This window comes from Anas platyrhynchos, chromosome 1 (genome assembly GCF_047663525.1).
Source record: "Anas platyrhynchos isolate ZD024472 breed Pekin duck chromosome 1, IASCAAS_PekinDuck_T2T, whole genome shotgun sequence".
NCBI classification, from domain to species: domain Eukaryota; kingdom Metazoa; phylum Chordata; class Aves; order Anseriformes; family Anatidae; genus Anas; species Anas platyrhynchos.
Genome location: NC_092587.1, coordinates 68,672,774 through 68,697,467, shown reverse-complemented (window position 1 = coordinate 68,697,467; position 24,694 = coordinate 68,672,774). Strand labels below are relative to the sequence as shown.

General features: G+C 38.4%; 1 protein-coding gene across 8 annotated transcripts in view; it reads right to left on the bottom strand.

Moving 5' to 3' along the window:
- The window catches only part of PDE3A (phosphodiesterase 3A), a 264,734-nt gene that overhangs the window by 47,670 nt on the left and 192,370 nt on the right, over window positions 1–24,694 (bottom strand). For all 8 annotated transcript variants that reach the window (XM_072040693.1, XM_027458268.3, XM_072040690.1 and 5 more), the window contains one exon: window positions 2,229–2,489. In XM_072040693.1, the coding sequence (XP_071896794.1) occupies window positions 2,229–2,489 (261 nt within the window). The remainder of the gene's footprint in view (window positions 1–2,228; window positions 2,490–24,694) is intronic.

Genomic DNA, 24,694 nt, shown 5'->3' with positions numbered 1-24,694 from the left:
CAAAAAATACAGGAAAATCCATTTAAATGTAAAAAAATAAATAAATTACTGTGAGGATGATCGAACACTGGAAGCGATCCCCAGAGAGGTTGTAGATTCTACATGCATGGAGATATTCAAAACCCAGTTGAACATAGTCCTAAGCAACTTGAACTAGGTTTATTCTAGAGAACTTGCTCCAGGTTCAAACTGCTTGAGCTGGAGAATTGGACTAGATGATCTCCAGAGGTACTTCCAACCTCAACTGTTCTGTGATTTAAAATGTCATGAATGTTCAGACATCAAAGAGGCAAGGCAAGAAAGGCTGTAAGAAAAATAAGATAGGGAAGTGTCTACTTTTTTTTTTTTTTTTTTCCTGCTATATCTCCCCAGTTTATAATAAAACTTTCATGACCTGACATTTTGAAAAACTTATAAAAAGCAACACTTTACAGAAGATTTTTCTTGGCCACCTTACATTTTTCTTTCATCTGATTCTTTCTTTTCTCCAGTAATAGGACTTGTATCGTTTTTCCAAAGCTTTCAAGACAGACAGATAATAAGGGGTGATGATAAAGAGTCTTTGTGGAGGATTCTGCCGTGAATTTGTAAGATATTTTTCTTGTAATTATTATGTCATTTTTATAGTTAAGAACCAAAATAAATGTCTCTGCAATAGAGTGCTTTGACTCTGCAAGAGGGTTAAGAGATAAAATGGAAGATACATGTGGGTCTGAAGCTCAAGCATACAAATAAATATGTTAACATGTTAACTCCATATCCAAAATACTCAGTGTCAGATGATTAAGGTAAAGACCCTAAATCTATATTTAGACACATAAATAAAGGACTGCAAACATTAGTTTTGTGAACCATAATGCATTCAGGTCAGTGAATTCTTCAGTCAAATTACTCCTCTGTAGCATTAACTCATTTCTTCATCCTTCATTTCTCTTTTCACTGAGAGTTATGCAACTACAAACTGGTATGTGTTCACTGTTTGCTCATGTGATGGCAGTGTTCTTCCATGTATTTTTTCTCCTTACAGACTAAAGTATAGCCATTGCAAACATGTACACTAAACTTAACTGGAACATGTGCTTCAAAACCTGTGAACATCCACTTATATACAGTTGCTACACAGGCAAGAAGAGTAATAATTTTCATCATTAAAATATATTTCAAAAAGAATCACAAGTGTTGCAATTCAGATGCCAAGAAATGCTAAAATGAATGCTGTCTGCGACATTTGAACCATCAAATGTTAAAAGCATTTACTATGCAATATACTTACATTTAATTGTACATGTGAAATCAAATGAAAAAAGTATTTCAGTTTGGTTTGGAAAGTGAAATGTAGGCTTCGCAGGACAGCTAATTAGCAATGAACATGCAATACAAACTTCTTCAAAGCTGATATATTCTTTCTAGCTCCTAACTTCCTAAATGTGGATGGTTAACAACGTTAATATCCCTGTTGAATTCCTGAGCATTCCTAAAGCCATCTGTCAAAGCAGTAATATATATATTTTTCCCGTTCAGTATTCTTTTTTGTCTCAAGATTATTTCTTATGAGGTCACAATATCTGTCATACTAAGTATTGTGATCTTTTTTGTTTGTTTGTTTGGTATATCATTTTGAACTTGGTCCAAAGCCCATGGAGGTCATAATTAGCAATCTTTTTATTGATTTATACACGTTTTGCACCCCTAGTGAAGGGAAGGAAGAAAAGGCTGAAATTTGTACAAAAATGTAAAATTCCAACCTTCACAGTGGGCAAAAAGGTCCCTTAAATTACTGCTTTATACATTGAGTAGGATTGTCACCCCACATGCAGCGGCTCAAATATTTTGAGTGTGAGGGGAATTTCTGTGCAAGAATTAATGAGGAAGACTTGTGATTTGGATGCTGAAAGGCTTTTGCTTGTTCTGCTCCTGATTATTTTTCTCTCACTTAAGCTCCAACCAACACCCATGAGAAAAACACACACATCATCTGTGTGAATTATCTTTTGTCAAATACCATCTTCTAAAGATGCCTGAAACAAAGCTTAGCTGGCCATGAGTTGAAAGATACACAGGGATTGTCTTGCTATGAAAACCACAGTCTGTTCAACTGTTCATATATTGGAGAGTATGATTAGTGCATAAAATGATAATCTAAAGCAAACAAGCAAAAATTCCAGAGAGATCTTCCATTAATCTACTGCTCTCCCATAACGAAAGATCAGTTACTGTCCAGTACTTACCTTAGGAATAGCTAGTTTTTCTCCTTTCTCTGGACATTCCTCTGAGTCAGAGCAAGTGTAGTTCTCACTGAAGGACACCAAAGGGTTCACCCTTGGTTTGTGGATGGCCTGGAAGGTTAACTGGGTATTAAGCAGGTTGCTCACTGTTCTCAGCGAAGTGCACACGTTGGGAGGCAATGAAGGGTCTGCTAGAAGGTCTGTAATGAGCCCATGTGCTTCTCCCATGACAGCGATATCCACGGTGATACTGGTACCAGAAGACTGAAGAAAACAAAAATAGTACAGCAACAGAAATGAGCAACCTCCTGAGTAGTATCAGAGGTAATGGTGAACTCTGTTAGCAACTTTTATTAAATCCATTACAAACAGAATGGAAAATTAAATGCATGAAATAATTCTTTAAATAAATTATACTGAATAGATCGAGCATCAGACATAACACTTACAGTCTGCGATGAGTTTAGAATTTCATCATATCTGATTTATCAGCTTTCAGTATCTGCAGCTTACTTAATCCATCTGAATGAATTGTTCAGGATCCCTACAGATACATAGTCAATGGCCAGGGGCTGTTTGCACAAATAATTTTGGAGACGTAGCTTAGGATGGGAGTAGTCCCTCTTGAAAGATGCTTTTCTACTGTCCACAGAGGGATCTAGGACAAGTAATTTATGTTCAGTGATTATGCTTAGATGAAGTAAATGAATCCCAAGAATATTCTGAGATTTTAAAAATATTTCCATGATGTTAAAATATAGCATTCTGGTGTAGTGGTCACAACATTATTCTCCAACCAAGTGTGTGTTGGGTAGCTATACCAAAATCAAAATAGAGCGAGAATAGAGCAAGAAGCGGACTTTCCTTTTTTTTTTTTTTTTTTTTTTTTTTTTTTAATTCAGACAGAAGTAATGAGAATAATTACTCTACAGGCTTGTATGACCAGTTCAGGTGGTCCTTAGTCTCCCTTGGGTTTGAAATATATACCTACTTCACATATATCATTTAAAAAGAATTATTAACCAAAGCGATGTGTAAGCAGAAATAATACCAAGAAGCAGTTTGCACCACTGACATATCTTGCACACATTACTCAATACATGTACATAATTGTTCTGCACATTACACACTGCAAACCAACTGTGGTCCAGGTAAACTGCCTTCGTACATGTAACCAGGCCATACATCATGCATGTAGGGAATCAAACACAGCTGGAGCACTGGGTTTCCAGCACATGCACAAGATGCTTGATTCATAACTGCATCTTTGAACTTCTCCAGATTTCCCAACGTTCAGCAGCTCTAATTGCCATCCTTCCTGAAACCCAGTAGGGCAATACATTACCACTGAAAGAAACAGTCCATTGCCAAAAGCACAATAGGTGTCAAATCCGTGAATTGACAATTATATGGTACAATTTCAGAAGAATGAGGATTTTTAAAATCTGCTAGGAGGGAGACTGAATCTGTACAGAAGCAGAATAAATAGGAAGGCATCAGGCACATTGTTTGTTGGTTCTGAACCGTGAATACAACATTTCAGCCTCACTAGCTGGTGCACTATAAATCACCATAAATTATATGTGGAGACACTGATTCAAAACACTTCAAAACCAAACATTTTTCCTTCGCTGTGCTTCTGAAACATAAACCCAGTCCTACTGTTTGGGGCTTTTCAGTAGACATATGTGCAGTTTGCCTGAGATTCCATTCCAGACAATTTTGTACTCATTTGGTTTTGTGTATATCTTAGTGAAATCTATGATACGCAGTTTTCCAAATGGGGAAGTTATGTCTGTGAAAAGAGCATATGGGCTTCTTGGAGTAGCAGGTACATAGCATGGAGAATTGGGCAGACTGCTTAGCAGGAGAGTGATCAGAGTCCAGGCCAGGAATGACTCACCAGTGACATCATTTATGGACCTCACAGTACATCAAAGAACAGCAAAACAGACCTTTAAATAGCTTCACTCTCATGAAAGGCTTTACAAGCAATAGCAGAGCAATAGCAGAGCAAGTCTAAGGAAATTGATATATTAGCTAGGTGTAGCTAAATCTCCCCACTCTACCTTCCCAATCACATAGTGTGGGTATCATGTCCTTGGCAATAGCTGTTTCACTCCACTGATCCAGTCCTCATGTCCTACTTCTTGTTCACACAAAGGCAGTATCAGAAAACTGGACTCCACATTCCCCATCCTGTCATACAATCAGAAAAAAACAGCTTCTTCCCCACATTTCTGGTTGATTTTAATTTGCTATCATGACAAAGAAAAGAAACTACTTGATATACTGAAGTGCTTCTTCATCCTACTGAAAAAAAAAAAAAATGTCTGAAGTTAATTTAATGGCTCTCTTCATTGCTTAATCTCTCAGGAGTCCATGCTGAAGATTCTGGCAGATGCTAAAGAAAATTCTTAAATTAAAAGTCAAGGCTTGGAATAGGAGGAATTAATTATCTATCTTACCCTCCACCATGTAAAACAGACCAAAGGGGTGAGAGGGAGAATACATCATTCAAAGTGCGATAGAAGCCTCATACTTTCAGCAAAAATGCATAATCTACAGCTTGAAATTCTATTAAGCCTGGAGCCAGGAGTTGTTGACTGCTGATCAGAGATAGAGATTAATACTTCAATGAAGTAAACACGTCTGACTCAGCGGGCCATATGCAGAGGCCCAGATTTTGTGCTGCAGTAATAATATTTTGCAAAGCAGCCAGCATTGTTCTTGTTGATAAGCACCAAGTGGGGCAAGGGAGAGCCTTGCTCTTCTCAATGGTGTATTTCTGCCACGTGGCCTCTTGATACATGGGGAGGCCTTGAATCCGTGACCCATCAGGCTTGCCCAGCTCCAGCAATGGGATCTGCTATGTTACGTGAGGAGCTGGTGCAGGGGCCACAGGGCCCCTGAACAGGGATGCTACGCTCTGGGTCTCCTCCTGCCCTGGGCTGTGTCAGCATCTCACTGCCAAGGACAGCCAGCACTCAGATCAGGTTAGGCACCTTACAAACAGCAACACTGCTGTTGCCCATACCCCTGACAGGGAAAATAAGTTATACATTGTTATATATATATATTATATTGTTATATATAATTATTATAATTAATATAATATGTAATACATTTATTTATATATAATAATTAATATATATAGTTTACATATGATTATTAGTATAATAAATATTATAATAATAAAATATAAAAATGTAAATATAAGAATATAAAAATTAAAATATAATAAAATAATATGATGTATAATTAATATAATATATATAATTGTATATAATTGTATATATTGTACAATTATTATAATATAAATATCATATATTGTAGTACAGTCTTGTTTGAACTACTTGTAATACTAACACACTCAAGCCTTACAGCATATTTTAAAGGAGAAAAGAACATGCTTAAATTCAGTTTGAAGAAAAAAGCAGGAAGGACTTCTCTCTTTCACCAGTTTCAGTACATTAACACATTAACAACATATGCTAAATTTATAGTTTGTATGCTAAAATGTAATTGAATTGAATCTCTATATAGGAAAATGTTTGTTACTGTTGTTGTTGTTGTTTGGTTGGTTGATTTCCTGGCAGTTTGAATATTTCATCCATTTCAGAATGAACATTGAATACTATCAGACTACTCCGACTAGAAAAAATACAGATACTTAAATGACTATTTCCTCAAAACTATTATAAAATGAATGCATGAAAATTTTTTTAAAACTGTATTTTTTGATTCTCTAATATAAAACAGTAAATTGCTGACAATTTTAGATTGACATCATAGTCTATATGCATATACACCCATGTACAGATATATGTACAGTCTTTTTTAAGGGTAAAAGTGCATAAAAAACACATGCTCAGATTTGATATGTGGTTTTCTATTAATGTGCATAGCCTCTGCATGAACTGATCTGGATTCTTTCCAAACCACTTTACTCATCTAAACACAAAGACCGGATATTTGGGAATACAGGCATGAATAATGTTTGCAAGCAACAAAAAACAAACAACCCTCTAACTTGATAAAAATAGAACAAACTGACCAACCAAAAGCAAACACCCATGCTAAGGTGAATTTTAATTTCACACTGGTGAGTATTCATTTATCAATCTATGCTAATAATTGTGAATTCAGTTTCCTCACAAGAATTTTGGAGAAGGCTGGGTTACTGCTCACTTTGTGACTTCATTCTCACTCTGATTTAAGCGATGTCATGCAGTGACTAAAACCAAAGAGTTCTAGGGCATGAGAACAAGAAATTGAACAGACAAGAAACAAAAGTAAGACCACATCAACCATGCTCTTTGATAACTAAGTTAATGAATAAAATATGTTCCTTACAATGCTGTAAAACAGTTGGCATTGTTTTTATTATTTTATTATTTTTATTATTTCTATATTTTATTTTATTTTATTTTTCCTTCTATTTTTAAACTGGCATTCAGGTGGGTATTTGAGGCTGTGATACCACCTGGGAATCCCAATGGATTCCCACTTCTTGTCTGTATTCAGGCTTCATTTTAGGTACAGAAATAAAAGAAAGGGGTTCTGTCCTAAAAAAGTCACATGGATAAAAAAAAAAAAAAAAAAAAAAGGTGGCAATATGATGGTAGAAAGCATTACAGAGCAGGGACAGACCCACACACTTCCTAGCACCAGCTGAAATCATCCATGCTTGCATAGGTGAGGGCTTACGGGGAACTTGTAAGAAGTGCCCATACTGCCGCCAACTTACAATACCAAATCACAGGCAGCATGTCCTACTGTCACACTGACAATTTTTGTCAGAGCAGGGAATTTTTATCTTCTAGGAACACTCTTAAGTGCAATAGGAAAACAATGTTCTGGTAAATTTTAATGATCACTTGGCATTTTCAGACTTGAATAATTCATTTTGGATTCCATAACATGGCTGGAACAAAAACTTTCAAAATTTGCATAACTTTCTGTATGCTTTTATATTACATTTTGCAAAATCCCATTTATTTTCTTCCATTATATTATATTATGCAAAAAAAAAAAAAAAAAAAAAAAAAAATCTGAGAATAGTTTTTTACTCACTAGGGGAAAAAGCAGATAAAATTGTGCAAAAAAAAAAAAAAAAAGTAAAAATAACAGAATCCTTTATTCACAAGACCTGATATATAAATTTGGTTTATAAGTTGATCAGTTGACCCACCAGTGAAGCAAATTTGATGTTCTCATATGTAATGGATGCTCTACTGCAAATAAATTTTTCCTCAATTAGTATTCTGCATATGTTTTACATGAAACTGGACTCATCTAGCTTAACTAAAAAAATACTATTCTATTTCCACCCCACAGTAAAGGATGTCTAACATGACTACACTACACAAAACAGTCAAAATTTAAGCATAATAATAACATAATAATATGAGAAAGGAAAAAATAAAACAGTTATCAAATACAAACCATAGATCATTTCACATAACTTCACGTTAAAAAAATAAAATATTCATTTGCTGTGGCTTGTAGAGGGAAAAAGCATTAAAAGCAGAGATGCTGGCCTTTCACCACATTACACTCGAGAACACTCTGTAAGTGAAAGAATGCGGGAGGCAGGAGGAGAAAAAGGAAAAGAGCAGCATCCAGCGTATCTTCAATCTTCACACAATTATGAGCAACAATAAATCACAATTTGATATAGTTTCCAAGTCACATCATGAGCAGCCAGGCCAAGCTGTCTGGAAACAAAATTAAAAGCAAATATAATTCTCCATTATTTTAATGTCCACAGAGTGATTTGAAGGGTAAACATGAATTGGCTTCTATGGAAATAATGAATCATTTTAAAGGCGCCACAAACTTAACTACTCCACCTTTCACTGGATGACTAAGGAGAAAAGAAAAGCATGTGTACAATTCTTTGACATTCTGCTTTTCTGCATTTAAAGCTGCAGAACTGCTGTCTTACTCAGACTTCCTATTTTTATTTTATTCTTATCTTGTCCTAACATGAGATTTGTGTTTTTCTCTTTGCCTGTGAACAATTAGGAGATTTCTGATGATCTTTTCTCGTGAAGCATAGCATTTCCACTTCTGTCTGGAGGTGAACATGCCACAAGCTCTGTCAAACAGGCATATTCTTTGGTATATAGAATATATACCAAATATAGCACCTATATATAACAAATATAACAGAATATAACACCTTCTTTTTGTCCCAGTATACTGATCAGAGAAAACGTTCCCTAATCTCCAATGTGACCGCTGATTTTACTGTTGATGCTTTAAAGCACCCAGAAGCGTGTAACCATAAAACAATCTTGTGTGAGCCATAGGGATTACAGTTCTGACCCTGGGTACACGGCATTTGGGCTGGCATCACCATAACAACTGAGCCTTTCCTGGTAACAGTTAAGCTGAACTCTGGTCTGCTCAGGAGGAAATGCTGAGACTAACACACATGGTGCACCTGCAGCCAAAGCACTCACCTGCCCCATGTCATAGGGGCTCCTAGGACCAAAGCGCAGCCAGCAGAAATTTTTAGTAGTACTTCTGCAGACAGGAGATCCAGTAAAATGGAGCTCACTGTAGGGCTGTATTCTGTGCCCCCTCGGCACTTGCTGCAGTGTGATGACCCTGTTTCTTGACAACAGCCCTGCAGGAGCATGGTCAGCAGGAGGTGGACATGCTGGGAGCTATGGGCACAGTGAGGAGCAGGTTTATACTTCTCTCCCATAATCCATCTCTGTGTTAAGCTTCCAGTTAGCTGCTACCAAAAAAGGCCACTAATTTGGATCTTCCTCTGATATCCCATCATACGTCGTAACAAGATTTCTGGGAAGATAATAATCTTTGGTGCTTCTTCCCATCTGTCAAATTTGCTTTAAACCATCAGATGGCACCATCACATAAGCCTACTTTGTTCAGAAAACCAGTAAGAAAACAACACCATTTTTAAATGGCTCTAACATTTAATCTATTCGGCATAGTCGTGACTTTGCAAATCATGAATATGGGGTCTTTCAGAAAGAGGCAGGGTCTGAGGAAGAAACACTTTGCTTCTCTTACAAGATCTGTGGAATGCATCTCAATGTTTACAGCAAACTTCATCAGTGGGTGCAGGCACCATCCTGCACCCCTGTTTTAGGTGGCAACATTCACAGAGCTCATGGCTAAAGCTGACTTAACTTCTTCCATTACAGGACCTTTCAGTTTGTGATAACATTGTCAGCCAAAGAGCTCAGACTCTAACTGGCCTGTGCCAGGTATTTGCCTGGAGTGAATTATTTCAACATTTGAGAAAAATTGTTCAGACATTTACAAGAACACTCTTGGAGTGTTTTATTCATGCTAAGAAATCTTAGTAAACTGATACCATTTAATCTGCAGCAGGCACTGAGTGTGCGTTAAGGCCTTTTGCCTTACCCGGGAAAAAAAAAAAAAAAAAAAAAGCTCACATGATCTCTGTGGTTGGCCAGAAACCAGCCACCAAACTGCCTGAGGATGCCACTGGCCCTCTGTGCACACACCTCCACACGCTACTCACATGCCTCATGTGCTGTGCACAACATCCGAAGGGGCAAAGGAACAACACATTTAATCCAAAATTGCACTGTCAGTCTCTAGCTCAGACTTACACCTCAATTATTCTCCCTTCTTGCTGAGGGACAAGGTCATGGTAATTGTTATCACTGCAGTGTTAATATAATTGTTATCACACTGCAGTGATTGCTCCTCTTTCCAGTGTCTAGGCTTGGGTGAGCATCTCTCTTGATGGGCCACAGCTGCTCAGAGGGAAGTCTGTATCAGAGCTTTAGCAGCAACATCTGCTTTAAAGCAACAATATGCAGGAGACTCTTTTGTATATCATAGGTAGTAGGCAACCTGACATTATGAATACTCAGGGGTACTTAAAAAACAAACAAACAAACAAAAAAAAAAAAACAAAACATATCTTAGAATACATTTTAGTCCTAAGCAGTTTTGGTGCCATCTGTAATTTTCAAGGGAAACTCACTTCTTGTTCTCAGGTCACCTAAACAAGCTTTATTGGATTTTTAAAATGCAACAAAAGAAAATCATTTTGCAGTTGTTGGCAAACAAATAAAGACAAAGATAGATGCAAATGCACAAATCATCTCAAGGAGTGGGGTCATTAGTTTTGGTAAGATTTGAGACCCAAAACTAGGAAGCCTGCATCTGAGTGAGTTCACATACTGGATGTAACCCAAAGCAATGGAAGAATTCCCCACTGTCTATATCTGACAGAAGGCAACTTAAATTTACCAATGCCACCAGCACCAGTGTAAAGTAGTACCTAGTTTTCCATGTTCCCTTCTGCCCCAGTGGGACATAAGTATTTCTCCCCAGAAACCACAGAGGAAGGGGGCTAGGGACTGTCACCCAGAGCTTGTGCTGTTGGTAGCACCACTGCTCTGCAGGACACCAGAACTGTGCAGGGCAAGCTGGAACGAGATGCACTTGGGCTTGGCCTCGAGGTCCAGGGGAAGTCCCAGTTCAGAAAAAAAAAGGACTCGTGGAGGAGTTTTGGTGACTGTCTGCATAAGGCATTCCACAAGAAGGATCCAGGGTTAGCAGCTCCTGGATGGAGGTGAGAGCATGGGGTGAACTTCCTGGCAAAGAGCCACCATTTGCATCTTGGAAACCGTGTGGAAACTCTTACGCTTATGCTTGATGTTCTCAGCAGAGCCTCAGGGACTCAGTCACCCAATTCCCAGGGACTTTCCATGTGATTTGACTGCCTAAAAACCTTAAACTATCATGACTATCCCAGTCTGAAGAACTATTTGATGATGTAGAGCAGATCACAGAATCAGCCATAAACAGTTGGGGCTTATTATTTAAGAAGCAGACACAACTCCAGCTAAACTCAGAACTTTAAAAATTATTACTTTTCTTTAAAACACATCAGATGGAAAAAATTAAGTTCTAAATGGGGCTCAAATCTGCTTTGAATAACACAGACTGAGGAATACAATTCTGTACTACAGAGACTGTCCTCAATTGTCTTACATTATTGTTCTTCAATTTGTACATCAGATGGTCACAAATTGGTAGCTTGAAGCTGATAGTTTGCTTTCATGCGAAGAAAACAGTGACAACTGTCTTCAGTCTCAACTTCAGATGTAGTAATATCAGCTGGCCCAGCAGGAGCAGGATGCAGGGTGCACACGTTGCGAAGGATATGTCATCTATTAATACCTGGTGATCTTACCCGTGTGAGTTTACAGTTCCAATAACCCAACTGCCTGCTTAGCACAGGAAGCTATTTTGATTCTACAGTGAAATGAAACACAGCAGCCAAATACACAGCATGAGTTAAAAAAAGATCCATTGAAAGCAATAATCACCATTCTGCCTCCTGCCTACTAACTAATCCTCCCACATTTTCAACTTGACAGTCTCAGTTACACTAGAACAAAGCCAAAGGAACTGTATACTCCTGTATTTTATCCCTTTCAAAATATCTCAGCCTCTTTCAGGATGTAGCTTAGGAAGTGACATCACAATTATCAGCAAGTTGCAGAAATACATATGAAAACTACCCCATCTAAAAGTTAATGTCCACCTCAGTCCTTCACCATGGACATTAAGCAGAACAGTATGATTAAATACCACTAAAGCCATAATGCAAATATATTAAGATAAAAGTTTTTGTTTGTTTGTTTGTTTGTTTTTTGGGGGGTGGGAGGCGCTGTCAGAGAATTGCTACGGAGAGCATCACATATGTTCTTAAATACTAGAATTGAGCTGGCATAAATTGGGGAAGAAATCAAGCAACTGGGGAAAAAATTGAACTCTGAGGTTTAAAGAACAATTCAATGAGTCTTGCAAACCAGAATAAGACAAAAATTAGAATCTAGAAAATCTTCATCACTGAAGTTGCAGTTAAAGTGTCTTTAAAGTTCAGTTTGTTCTTTCTGAAATTATGACAGGGATTTGGAAATTAGCCAACTGTGTATCTTGTGCCGTATTTTGCATGTGCTGTAGGAAAAAGAGCAGGAAGATCTCATGAAACTCTTCAGGCAGACAGAACACTAACGATATTTAGTGGCTGAGTATACAGAGTGCTTTCACTTAAACCAAAGGCAGGCATAGATACTCTGAACTTTTTGAAAAGGATAAAATCTGAGGTTATGAAAATCAAGTGATTGCCTCACTGCAATCAAATTGGTCAAATTTTAACACTATTTCCTCCTCCATCAGTCCTCGTGGTTTGCATTATTTTATCTCTCCTGATTTAGAGTGCTCACACTAATACCAGTCAAATAACCATCTAGCCTCCTCCTCATGACTTAGTCACTAATGAACTCTGTGAAAAGAATTAAACATTTTTCTTTAAGACTCAGCTTTGGATTCTTACATTTTGACTCATTCAAGACAAGCAGCTTTAACCTTAGGGACTTACAACCCCCAAATCTTTCATCATCAGCACTGAAGAGTTGAGATTTCTCTCAAGAACAAGCTACTTCAACATCCAAAGCCAGGACATGCAAATGGCACACTAAGCATGCACTCACTATATGTGAAAATCACCTACCTCTCCTAGATTACATATAGGAAGATACTTCAATAAAGCAGCAGATCAGAGAAGAGAGAAACAGTAATTCATGTACAAGAAAAACAAAGCACTATCCTTTACATGTCTTCTGTGATGTTAAAATGATTTTCTGTGCTTAACACAGATACAAGCTGACAGACCAGCAAGCCCTGAGGACTGTTTCCAACCTACTTCATTCTTGACCTGCAAGGATTTACTTAAAGACACACTAGGTTATTTTATACTATAGGCTTACTTTGCCTTTGTTGTCACAAATGAGAAAAAACATTTCCATGCTGAGATATAAGGTGTACAGCTGATCACAGCAAGAGGTCAATGGCTGCATAAAACAGTCGTTTTCAGTCCAGAGTTACTGTTCTGGCCTACAATCTATGAACCAGATGCTAAAGGCTCTGTGACTTTCTAAGAAACCTCATCAATCTTTAAGTTCTTTTCTGAATCTGGTGACTGATTAGTACTGGGTTAGCACAGTTTTAGTCTAAGTAAGGACCTCCTTTCCTTTCAGCTGGTGGCTTTTAGGTTGTGAACATCTCTTGACTTGCACTTTAGACAAAAAAAAAAAAAAGGAAGAAATAAAATGCAGATAATAACCCTACTTATTATATGTCGATTGCTTCTCAATTCTAATTAGAGATTCATCCATCTGCGCTTCTGATTCATGAACATCTCATCATACCGAACTCTGAGCACCTGGCTCAGGATCTCCACTTTTTGATGAGGGTCAAAACACTTCTATGCTTGGAAAGCTTGGATTCAAATTCACGTCTAAATTTAGCAGCATTGGCTTCTCATTTACAAGAGACAACCAAAGCCATAGAGACCAAAAAGCAGATCATGAAGCATTTGTGCTTACACTGGCACTCCATCTAGACAATGATTTCTACAAAATCATTGCAAATTTCTACACTGACTTATGCTTTCTTTTTGGCTGTAGGTGTTAAGAAAAAAAAAAATCAATTGTGGTTACACATGTGACACATGTTATTTAAAATGTTGAATTTTAAAATGTTAATTGTACACATATTACGAAAGATATTAAATCCCTTTGCAAAGTTGAATTTCAGTGATTCATCTGAATATACTCCAGTAAGAAATGAATGATGATACATTAGTGAGTGCAAAATAAGCCCTTATGATTACTGAACAGATTAAGTAGGCTGAATTTGGTGGGACAAGATGACCCACTGAAACCCCAGCAGCAGGACTTTTTCTGAAGCATCACAATAGAAATATCAAAATCACATTTAAAAGAGAACAGGTGAATGCTTAAGTCATTGCTTCTTTCTGAGCACACTGCCCATACTCTGGCAAGCAGCCTGCTGGTACTCATACTCTGGTACAGGTGAGGCTTGTAACACTCCTACCTCTGCTGACGCTGAAGAACCACGTGCTGCTACGGTGAAGCTAACTATCAAGTCCTACATTACCACAGAGTCAACTCAAAATAAATAGCACCATCTGATGGGTAAGTCACTTGCAGCACTGACATCTATTACTTTTCAGACAAGTAATAAGGTACCTCTGCCAGGAGGCATGCACATGCAAGTACATGCTGAACCATGCATTTCAGAGCATGCAAATTTTGCCTAGGGTGGCAGCAGCACAGAGAGTATACTACACTGCCCAGGCAGCTGGCACACAGCGTACCACACAGGTACCAAACCCTGAGGGGTGAAGCCTACCAGTGGCAGAAGAGAAGTCCTATACAAAACCTAGCCACCAGCTACCACTGGGTGCATCAGTGTAGTGATCTTGCATCAACGCAGTTCATCTGAATGCAAGAAAAGTAACAAGTGTGGAAACCTAAAGAACTATGGAGAAGTATAGAGAATACATAAAAGCAGGACAAGGGATCAGGAGGAAGAGGGAGACATATTGATAGGTTGAAATCAAAGAGGAGGACACAAGGAGAGCTACTTTCAAATCAGCTGGCATTAGTGCCTTAAAACCACACAGAGCTTCATGTTTCCTGGCAGATGGGTTAAAAGGCTGCTCTGAATTTTTAAAAGGCTGTGTAGGAAAGCAGTACCAACATGTAAATCTCTCCTTTATCATTGAAAATCATCTATTTGAAAAAGTGTATCAGTAGCAAGTTTTGGTAGTTTAACTCACCAGGAATCTTACTCATCAGAGGATTTATTACTGATCTGTTTGCTGATAACACTTCACTTTCAGTCACGCAAATTTGCCACAGAGCTGTCTTCCACAAAGAACAACAGTGTCCTGAGAAACTAGAAACTGGGTTTCAAACTAGGCAGCTCAAGTGTTCTCACTTTATTGACAACTTTATTGTCAATATTATGTACCATGACAGAAAGGTACTGGTTTGGGAATTTCTGACAACTTAAAGGGCTTATTTTAGCTTTGTTTCAGCAAAATTTAAAACATTTTTTATTAAAATATAGGAATGGGAATTCATTTCAACTTTGCAAAATTTAAATCTTCACTTTGAAAATGTTGAAACAAACTTGCTTTTATTTTATTTTATTTATTTTATTTTTTAATTTCCTCCAGAAAGATTATGACTTCCTGTCTGCAAAACAGCCTGGTACACACATTTGCACTTTTTGCCACATCAGACTTCTGCAGTGCCTTAGTGTGTCGCTCACATTCACAGATTCATTGTTGATTTAAGTGGGGCTGATCCATAATGGTCTAGATGCTAAAGATGACTTCAGTATTCTGGTTTGCTAAGAGTAGTGACCTAGTGTAAGATATTTAATTAGAAGTCTCCCTCCACAGTCAGCTTAACTTTAAGAGGTGACTCAGAATAACAAACGCGTAAGACCACTTTGATCACAAAGAAACACTTGACTTCCTACCATTTACCTTGTTGAAGAGCCATGTACATATCTCACTGCCAAGCTTTATGTAATCATATTTGTTAACCTACTGAAACAGACAATGAGCCAAATTGTTTGCCATACAGTACTCTAACAAAGCTGATGAAGTATGTGCATTTAGTCTTCCTACATATGTATTATCTCCCTGACTGCTTCAGTCTGAGTGTTACTGGTGGTCCCAGACACCCCTTTTATCCTATTAAAGTTAAAAAAATATATATAAATAAATCTACTGACCAATTCTCTCTGCATACACCTCTGCTGCTCCTAATGCATTTGGTGGGATTTGGGAGCAATAAAATAAGGAATCAAAGTTCTCCAGAAAGAATAAAAAAAAAAATAAAAAATTAGTTAATTATTTGTTCTTTTAAAAGAACAAATTCTTAGCAAAATGCAGATTCCTGTAATTCCCAACAAAATGCTAATACAGAGCAGGAAACATAAAACAGTAATGCTCACACTGTGCAGCACTGGCATTTTGCCAGTAACATGAAGCCAGCCCTTAATCTGAATATGAGTTTATTTGTATCCATCTCATCTTTTATTGCAAGCAAAAATGGCTGTAGAGAGAAGAAACATTCTATCTGATATTACAGCCAAACGAAATAACTTCACCAAATTAAACATGCTCAAAAATTATCCACTTGCCCTTTTAATCTTCACTGATAGATCAAAGATATATGGTGGATTTCCTGTCAATAAAATCAAGGTGGCATAAGAAGGCAACACGATGAGGTTCCACTTTGTTCTTCTTTTTAGGAGAGATGCTTTCAATCAGGAAGGGATTTCTCTGACATGATACGAATATGCCTTTAAGCCATAACTAACTGCCTAATGATCTAATTCTATACAGACTCAAAGTAATATACTCACACTTAAAGACATTAATAGCTCAGTTTAACTTGGGGGATGGGACTTAATTGGAAAGAAAGGAATTAACATTTAGTTGGCCTTTTTATAAACAGAGAAAAAAAATGTAAATCAAAAGCTGTCTCTAAAGGCTAGCTAATCCTTTGTGTATAAAGAGAACCAGATGAGCCCATGCCAGTTAAGAACAAACAGACAAGTTGCAAATAGGACTTCATATTTAACTCCAAAGCCTGATTTGTGTGGATTTAGGTGTACTTAGTAACCAGGCAAAAAAGATAAAAATCTCATTCTAACTCTATGTATGATTTAGGGGTTTCTTCTCTCCTTCAAGGGCTTGCTTATGTGATCAGCCTAAATGAGAAGCAATTAAAAGATGTTTTGCCAAGTCAACAGTACAAATTATTTTACATAAAACCCTTCCACTGACATACTTCTAACCACACACAGTAACTATTTTTGCTTGTAAAATGACGTTCATTTAGGTCTGTATAAACTATTTATGAATCCACCTTTAGCACAGCACAATGTTTCCTCCATGCACTGAGCTGACAGCAGAGCAAAACCCCACATGGCTGCAGAGAAGCTGTCTGGCCTCTGCTTCCCCTCCTGCAGCAGCAGCGACAGTCCAGACACCAGCCCTTTGTTACTGATGAGAATGTAATGAGAAAGGAGATCAGAGCACAGGTCATCTGCTGGAATGGAGCCACTGCCTTGTTTGTAAACTGAGCGATGCCAACCGGGAGCTCCCAGCGGGATGGAGTGAGGAAACCTGCAGTGTCACTCCTCTTTCTGATGGTTGCTGGCTCCCAGACTGTCTGCTGGTGTCAACAGCACAGGAAAAGGGGAGAGGGGGCTATGTGGCACAAATATGAGGACATCCAGCTGCTGATGTGAAAAGCACAATGGGAGAAGGGGATGTGAGCTTCACAGAGGGCATGACAGCGAGAAATTTGTGGAACAGCTGGTTTAAATACGCAATCAATGCTAAAGCACAGATACTTCCATAAACAAACACACCACAGCACATGGATACCTGATGCTAGGTAACTGCTTAAAAGGAGTCAGGTCTTCAGAAAGGGTACAGCATAACAACAGCGGTGCAGCTGAGCAGAACTTTTAATACATCCCGTTACGATCATGCGGTTTAATGTGTGAAAAAGCCTTTCGTAGGGATCAGCAGATGGCACTATTCTTCTTTCAAATCGTGACTTCACCTCTGCTGTGCACATACCATGCTACCATCGTTTTGGGAGGAAAAAATTCTTAATCCTTTTTTTTTTTTTTCCCCACTTTAATATATAAGTATTAGTCCAGTAGCCTCCTACAGTTTTCATTCTTTCCAATGATCTTAAAAACCTTGTATAAACAACATAGAAATCACTGCATCTGGGGGACATGGAGGGAATCTCATAACATTTTCAACTGACCCTCATGTAAAAATGTTCTGCAGTAGAAGGATTACAGACATTTCTGTAGGAATACGGAACTCCCCAGCAATAAATGCAGTGCTTGACAACTGTATTAAGAAAGCAGAATGTCTTTCAAGAAGTAAGTCAAGGATAGCATATACATACACAAATATATCCTTTTACCCTCCATTTCTTATGTATTCTACCAGAGCTGCTAAAGATGCTAAATTAATAATTATGCTGTGTTTAGTAAGAAAGCATTCCCTAAACTTGGTTGAAGATTATTTTACTTACTTAATATTTATCTGTTTATTGTAAAATAGAGCTGCTGAGAGTATCCACAAGCAAATTGTATTGGAGGATAGAAAATTAAATAATATTGCAAAAAATTATAATAATGAAACAGTACAAAAGCTGAAAGAGTGCTTGCCTGTGCATGCTCATGTAAGCATGATTTATGTCAGCTTCTTGGATGTGGTTTTCAAAAGGATATGAACTGTTTAGCACCAAGTTTGCTATTACATACAAGGCTCCAGTGGCTATGGAAGCAAATCCAGAATGCAGATGGCTTGGAAGTACAGAAAGGGCACATTAAAACTGAAGTCTCAAAACCCTCTCATCCTAGATAGGTATTGTGTTTGTTGTTGTTGTTGGTTGTTGTTGTTTCTTACCAGTCCACCAAAGGACTCATCCGCACTCAAGAGTTTATAAATTGGTAACTTTAGGGGCAAATTTACCTGCAGATTGACTTCTCTAACTTCAGCTGGTATCACAGAAGAACTGAAGTTTGCCTGCTATGCTTGAGAGTTGAATTCCCTCACAAATTATTATTTTTTTTTGTTTTTCTCCAAGCAACTCCCCCCCTTTCAGCTCCTAGAAGTTGACAGGCTGCTTCCTGTTCCACGATCTGTGAATCATGATGCAAATGCCAATTGCTACTCCCCTGTGAAATTAAATTAGGTATCAGAGCACAGCGTGAGCAATAAGTTTCCCTGAGATGCCAGCCCTAAAGAAACTGTGCTCTCTCTTTCCCCCAGCTGAAGAATGGAGTTCTGAAAGCAAGGTCAAGTTGGTTATTACTCTTTGTAGTCTCCAACCTCCACCAGTCTGCTCAGAGCCAGCTTAAAATAATTTCTCCACTTCCTAGTCATGAGTATAATGGTACCAAATTTAAAGAGTCCAATAATTCACTATATTTATTTGTGTGTTCCTCTGTAACCACTTAACACCATGTGAATTGCAGCAATGCCTAACATACACAGAATACCATGATAAATCACCAGAACTTAGTGCATGTCATACAGCTGGAAAATTGGTAAGACAAGGGTAAGCAGTATTAACACATGGCTTATCGAGCAGAAAAAGGGGAGTATATGCGATGTTGCTGTTTCATGCCTTTCAATAGCACTTTGTTAAGCTATAAAATATTCACACTTGGAAAGATCATAGGGTTATGTTGCCCTGTATTATTTTTTTTTCAGACTGATGCCCCTTGGTAACTTACACACATCTTTGACACTGCAGTGTACTCTGAGCAAGGAAGCACCATGGGGGAAATTGAAAGTGGTAGAAAATAAAACAGTAATGTATGAAAAGCTGGTTTGTGAACAAAGATTATTGCACATTCTGGAGCCTTTGGAAATCTTGCATTGGTTTAGAGGAGATACAAACTGTGCTTGAGTCTAAACCAGACTACTTTGCCTCCTTTCTGCATCACCACAGAGCCCATGGGATCCAGCCACTTGATTCATGGAAAAATAACAAGTGCTCCCACCTTGCATTTCTCCTTCCTTTGTCCTGAGAAACCAGTTCAAGGACCAGACTGGTCATCTGCAAGAAGCATGAGGCCTCCACTGCCTTCTTCTTCAATATCTAGTCTAAGCAGGCTTTCCCTTCCCCAGCGTCCATGTGCTCCCCTGTGGGTTTTGTAGGTTCATCCAGGATCATTTCCTAAAGGGCTCAGTCCCCTGGAAATCTAATCACAGTCCTTCTCTTCTGGTTTAGCTGCCAGACAAGGGCTGCTGTCGGAGTAACCATGTCAGCAGGAGATTGTTGTGGACTTCAAACACTGCAAGGTCCCCTGCACAGCTATTGTAGGGATGGCTCAAGCACAGCAAACTAAATTGGTTTTATGTACATCTTGTGCATCTGGTACTGAGTTACCAGTCATCTCTAAAGGATTATAAAAGGATTAAGTTCCATGTCAGTGCATAGATCATGTCAGAATCCATACTCCAATGGTATTGTCTGAAAAATTCAAAATCTAAACTTAAATAGCTGCTCTTTGCTGCTAGTGCTTATCACAGTGTTCAGCTTGCACATTTGTTCTTCAAGTTACTGAGTCACCTGCATCTGAGAGACTATTAAATCACCTCAGAGCTAAGCCGTAGGTCTGTTTATTGCCCTAAGTTCTCAAAAGTATCCTTCTGTCATTAAAAACAAAAACAAACTGCAAAGCACAACCATCTGGAAGCTTTCAATATTTGGTAGCCAAATGAATGTAGAGCAAAACCTTCATCTATGCATACCTCTTATCAGATCCACTTAAGGTAACAATATCCCACAAAAGGTCCTCTGGGTTTTCTGGAAGTCACAGAGGACTCGTTGCCTGTACAGTTAGCAAAAGCTTTAGACCACTTCTGGGAATGCAAATGAATAGGATCCACGTGATCCCAGTAATAAAAGGCTCCTGTCTCTTTGCAGAGCATTGAAATGCCATCTGGCAATTTTGTTGACGTCAGCAGGCACAGAAAAAAAACAACCACCTCCCCCAAAAAAGCAAAAGCCTTGAGCGGGAGGGGGAGGAATGCAGCCTTCCTCCATGCATGTGCACTTCAGGCTGGTGTTACTAAAAACCTGCTACAGCAGCAGCACTGTCAGCTGACAGCGCGGTAATTCTGTGGCAGGCAGTGCAGGCAAGCATGTTGTTTTCTCCCGCTTTCACCTTTGCAGATCTCCTCTGAAAAATGGGGTCTCTCTTGCTCTCCTTAAGCTACTGAAGATTTTCAGAGTAACTGGTTAAGTCTCATGAGAAAAAGACGTCAGTTTTCTTAGGGAGGGGAAACTGCTGCAAGCACACAGGGTAATGAAGAACACCAGGCATCTAATCTCTGACCTGGCACAAAGCAGGAGTCTGTTACCTCGTGGTACTCTCCCTCCATCGACAAGTCCCAAAGCACACACAGAAAGCAAACGTCAAAGCAACTTGTTTTTATATCACTGAGCAGTTGTGAGTTCCTTGCCCCTCAGTTTAAGAGACAAAGCATTAAGCTACATGAACTATATCCTCTCCATTATTTTGTCTTGTCACAGTCAGCTTGCTGAAAGTTTGTGCACAGGGAACAAATCTCTCAGGGTAGACTGCAGGGAAAGATATAAGGCTTGCAACAACATGCTGGTAAATTTGCAGAGTATGGAAAAAGCACCACTCATTTTGTCTACTTTGACTTTATTTCTTGCACATTCATCTGGAACATGAGGAAAGAAGTTCTGTACTATCTATGTAAAATTTCACACAAATATTTCAAGATGACAAATGATAAATGACCCTGGACACCGCATATAATGTTCAAATATATAATAATAATATATAAGAATAATGTTCAAATCCTGCAGGAATAATATTATATTCTGTAGCTACTAATTTTATATTTAATAGAAGGCATAATATTGCTCCCAATAATTATATGCCACATGAACACAGAAGCAAAACAAAGCAAAAAAAACAACACACATTCATGCACAAAACCAACATTTTAAGTCCTTAAGGCAAGTTCCCTTTCCTGTGATGAGCTAAAATAGTACTGTCAACATGCATGCATGCAGACTAAGCCAGCCATCTTTTTGTATTAATTTATATTCTGCTGTTAGCAAAGAGTCCTTCAGTTATTTCCAATCTCCACTAACAAGTCATTCAAAAATGCAGAAAAGGGCAACAGGACAGGATCAGAAACCAAACACCAAGAGGATGGATGTTTCCTCCATGTGTCATATTTAAATCTTGAAGTGAGGAGCTTCAACTTTCAGTGAGGGATGTGAAATTTTACAGTAGCTTTGAGAAAGAAACTCAATACCCTCAACACTGTTTCTCAACAGAACCATCCAAAATGGGTGATGACTGGAGGGGAGAGATGAAGGGAGGAGGCTGACCTATCACATACTTCACATACTCTAAGTTGTCCCACTGGAGTGGCATCGCATAAAGCATATTCCTATGGTTTTACAGGACCAAGGTCTCTCTGACTGATGTATGTAAATCTGTCTGAAGTAACAATCCTTTTTTTTTCCCCTGCTCACTCACCGTTTTCTCCCTCCTTGACCACATGTCCTCTTACTGAATGAAACAGGCATTTTTGCTTACTAAACTGCTCTTTGAATTCCTAATCTCTTTCTTAGCACAAATTTTTAAGAGCAAGTCAAAGCAGCACTGTGTAAATAACTGCAGTGAGACAGCTCTGTGTGGAAACTGGAAAGTTTTCCTTGCTCACATCCTAAGCTTGAAAGCTTATGCTCAATTCAATTACGAAAATTTATGGGTAGTCCACAGTTTCTCTGCAAATCCTTATGTTCTCAGGCAGCCAACCCAGAAGTGAACAAACCCCCAACAAGTGACTACTGTCTGCTACCATATGGGCAATTAGAAGGAAAGTATGTGTTTAACTGAGTTAGCCATAAATCCTGATATGGGAGTGAATCAGAGAATGGAGAAGAGATACAGGTATTTTCTGCTGCCATTTCAGGAAATGCTATGCTTAACATTTCTTTGCTGACTTCATAAAATACATAAAAAACATCCTTCCATAATTTTCTGCATACACTTAATGTAACTTATTCAAAGGGATGCTGTCATTGACTAAAGGAAGTGACATGGGAGGAAATCAATACCACGTGTGGATTCTTTTCCACAAACATTTGTTTATTCTTGTATGGATAGTGCTTTTTAATTTTTACAGTTTATTTTGGGGCATTTGAAAAATCCACATCTCCGCTCAACAGATAAATCCATTGTTTAATACTGTGTAAGGTGCCTAAATGTTTCCTTCTGATTCTTACACTTCCTCACTACAGTTTCACAGGTCATTGAAGGATACATTTTAAAAACAGTTCACTTTTGTTTAGCAATATTTGTACATAAGTCTTGATGTGTTATGAGTTTGGCACCTGCTGTCCCCATCTGAAGATGTCCACACACTTGAAAATCAGGAACCAAGGTTTTGCATTTGGGATCCAAAAAACCCCAACAAAACAAAAAACAAAACACCAGGGCAAACAGGATGAGCTTTATTGTTTCTGTCTCGGGCTTTCAATGAAGAATCAAGGGGGAACTCAGAGTACAACACGGATTTCAACCAGCCCTTTGGATATATCCTGCTAAATGGACATACACATCCAACTCACGAGCTGCAGTTCGTGACCCTTCTCACAGCCAGTCCTCAGAGGTCATTAGCCCAGGTGTCTTACCTCATGACATCTAGATTTAGAGTTCTAGAGGCATCTGGTTGATCTAGGTAATAGCTGCAAACATCCTCAGCTGCTCTTTAACCATGGCACCAACTCAGACATCCCTAGAATATTATTTTAGAAGACCTGGAGTGAAAGGGAGCAAGAAGAGGTGGACAGAGGGGTTGTAAAATGCTGTGAAGATGATGAGAAAACCTACAGCTACAGAATCATTGCATGTTGACACAAAAGAGTCACATTCTACAGCAGTATATTGGGCTTTTTGTCATGTCTGGTGATAACTGGAGTAACTAATAGACTATTTCATGCTTAGCATGACAGTATTTCATCAATATTATTATGTAATAGGCTAAATTTGAAGGACAAAATGGATACTGATTTTGTTTTCATCACTCATTAAGCAGAAAACACCACTATTATCATGTGTCCCATGGAGCCCCTGCCAACTTCCTCCTAAGGCTGCATGGCATCACCTGAGAACAGCTTCAGAGAGGCCTATGACACCACTACAAGTCACAGTCAGAAGTCAACCAAAGATTTACAATGCAGGTACTACACTCACATTTTTAAAGGACATTAAGAAACAAATTAACTAAGCTTTCCAGACCAAAAGTAAAGAAAATTTACTATCCTAGGAAGAGTAAAAACAACAAAAGGCCCTGGGTAAAATCTTTGTTAGGACAAGCAACAGTAAGACATCACAGGTAATTTGATTACGTTACTGATATAATGACCATGCAAAGTTGTAGATCACCTAGGGACTATCATCTTACCCTCTCCAAAAAGACACAAAAGAGGGGAAAAAAAGGAGAAGGGGAAAGGAAAGAGGAAGGGGAAGAGGAAGGGGAAGGGGAAAGAGAAGAAAAAAAAAGTTAACACAGATTGCAATCCAACAAGTTTTTTAAAATAGGTGTTTACTGAATTTGTTCATAATGGTATCACCAAATTTGGTTCTCATACTAAAGGTCCTTTGACACCTTTAGCGCAGCTTTCAGAAACCTAAGCACAGATGCACACAGCTATGATTTTTTCCATGGAACATACTTTCAGTTTGACTAGTGACGGTGCACCTTGGTAAGATAAGTAACTAACACCTAACTTTAGCCCCATTTTCACTATCATCACAGTGAGAAAGAGAGGATTTCAGTAAGACACCATGGAGAAGCCATGTGCAGATTTCAACCTATAACTGTGCTTACAGTCAAGTACCTTACCAAATCAGGGCCACTGCAAGTAAGAGAAGGAAGTCAGTATGTCTAGTGTTAGCTTATACAGAAACACTCTGTACTTGTAGCTGAGCTCTGCCATTACTGCTTTAACTTT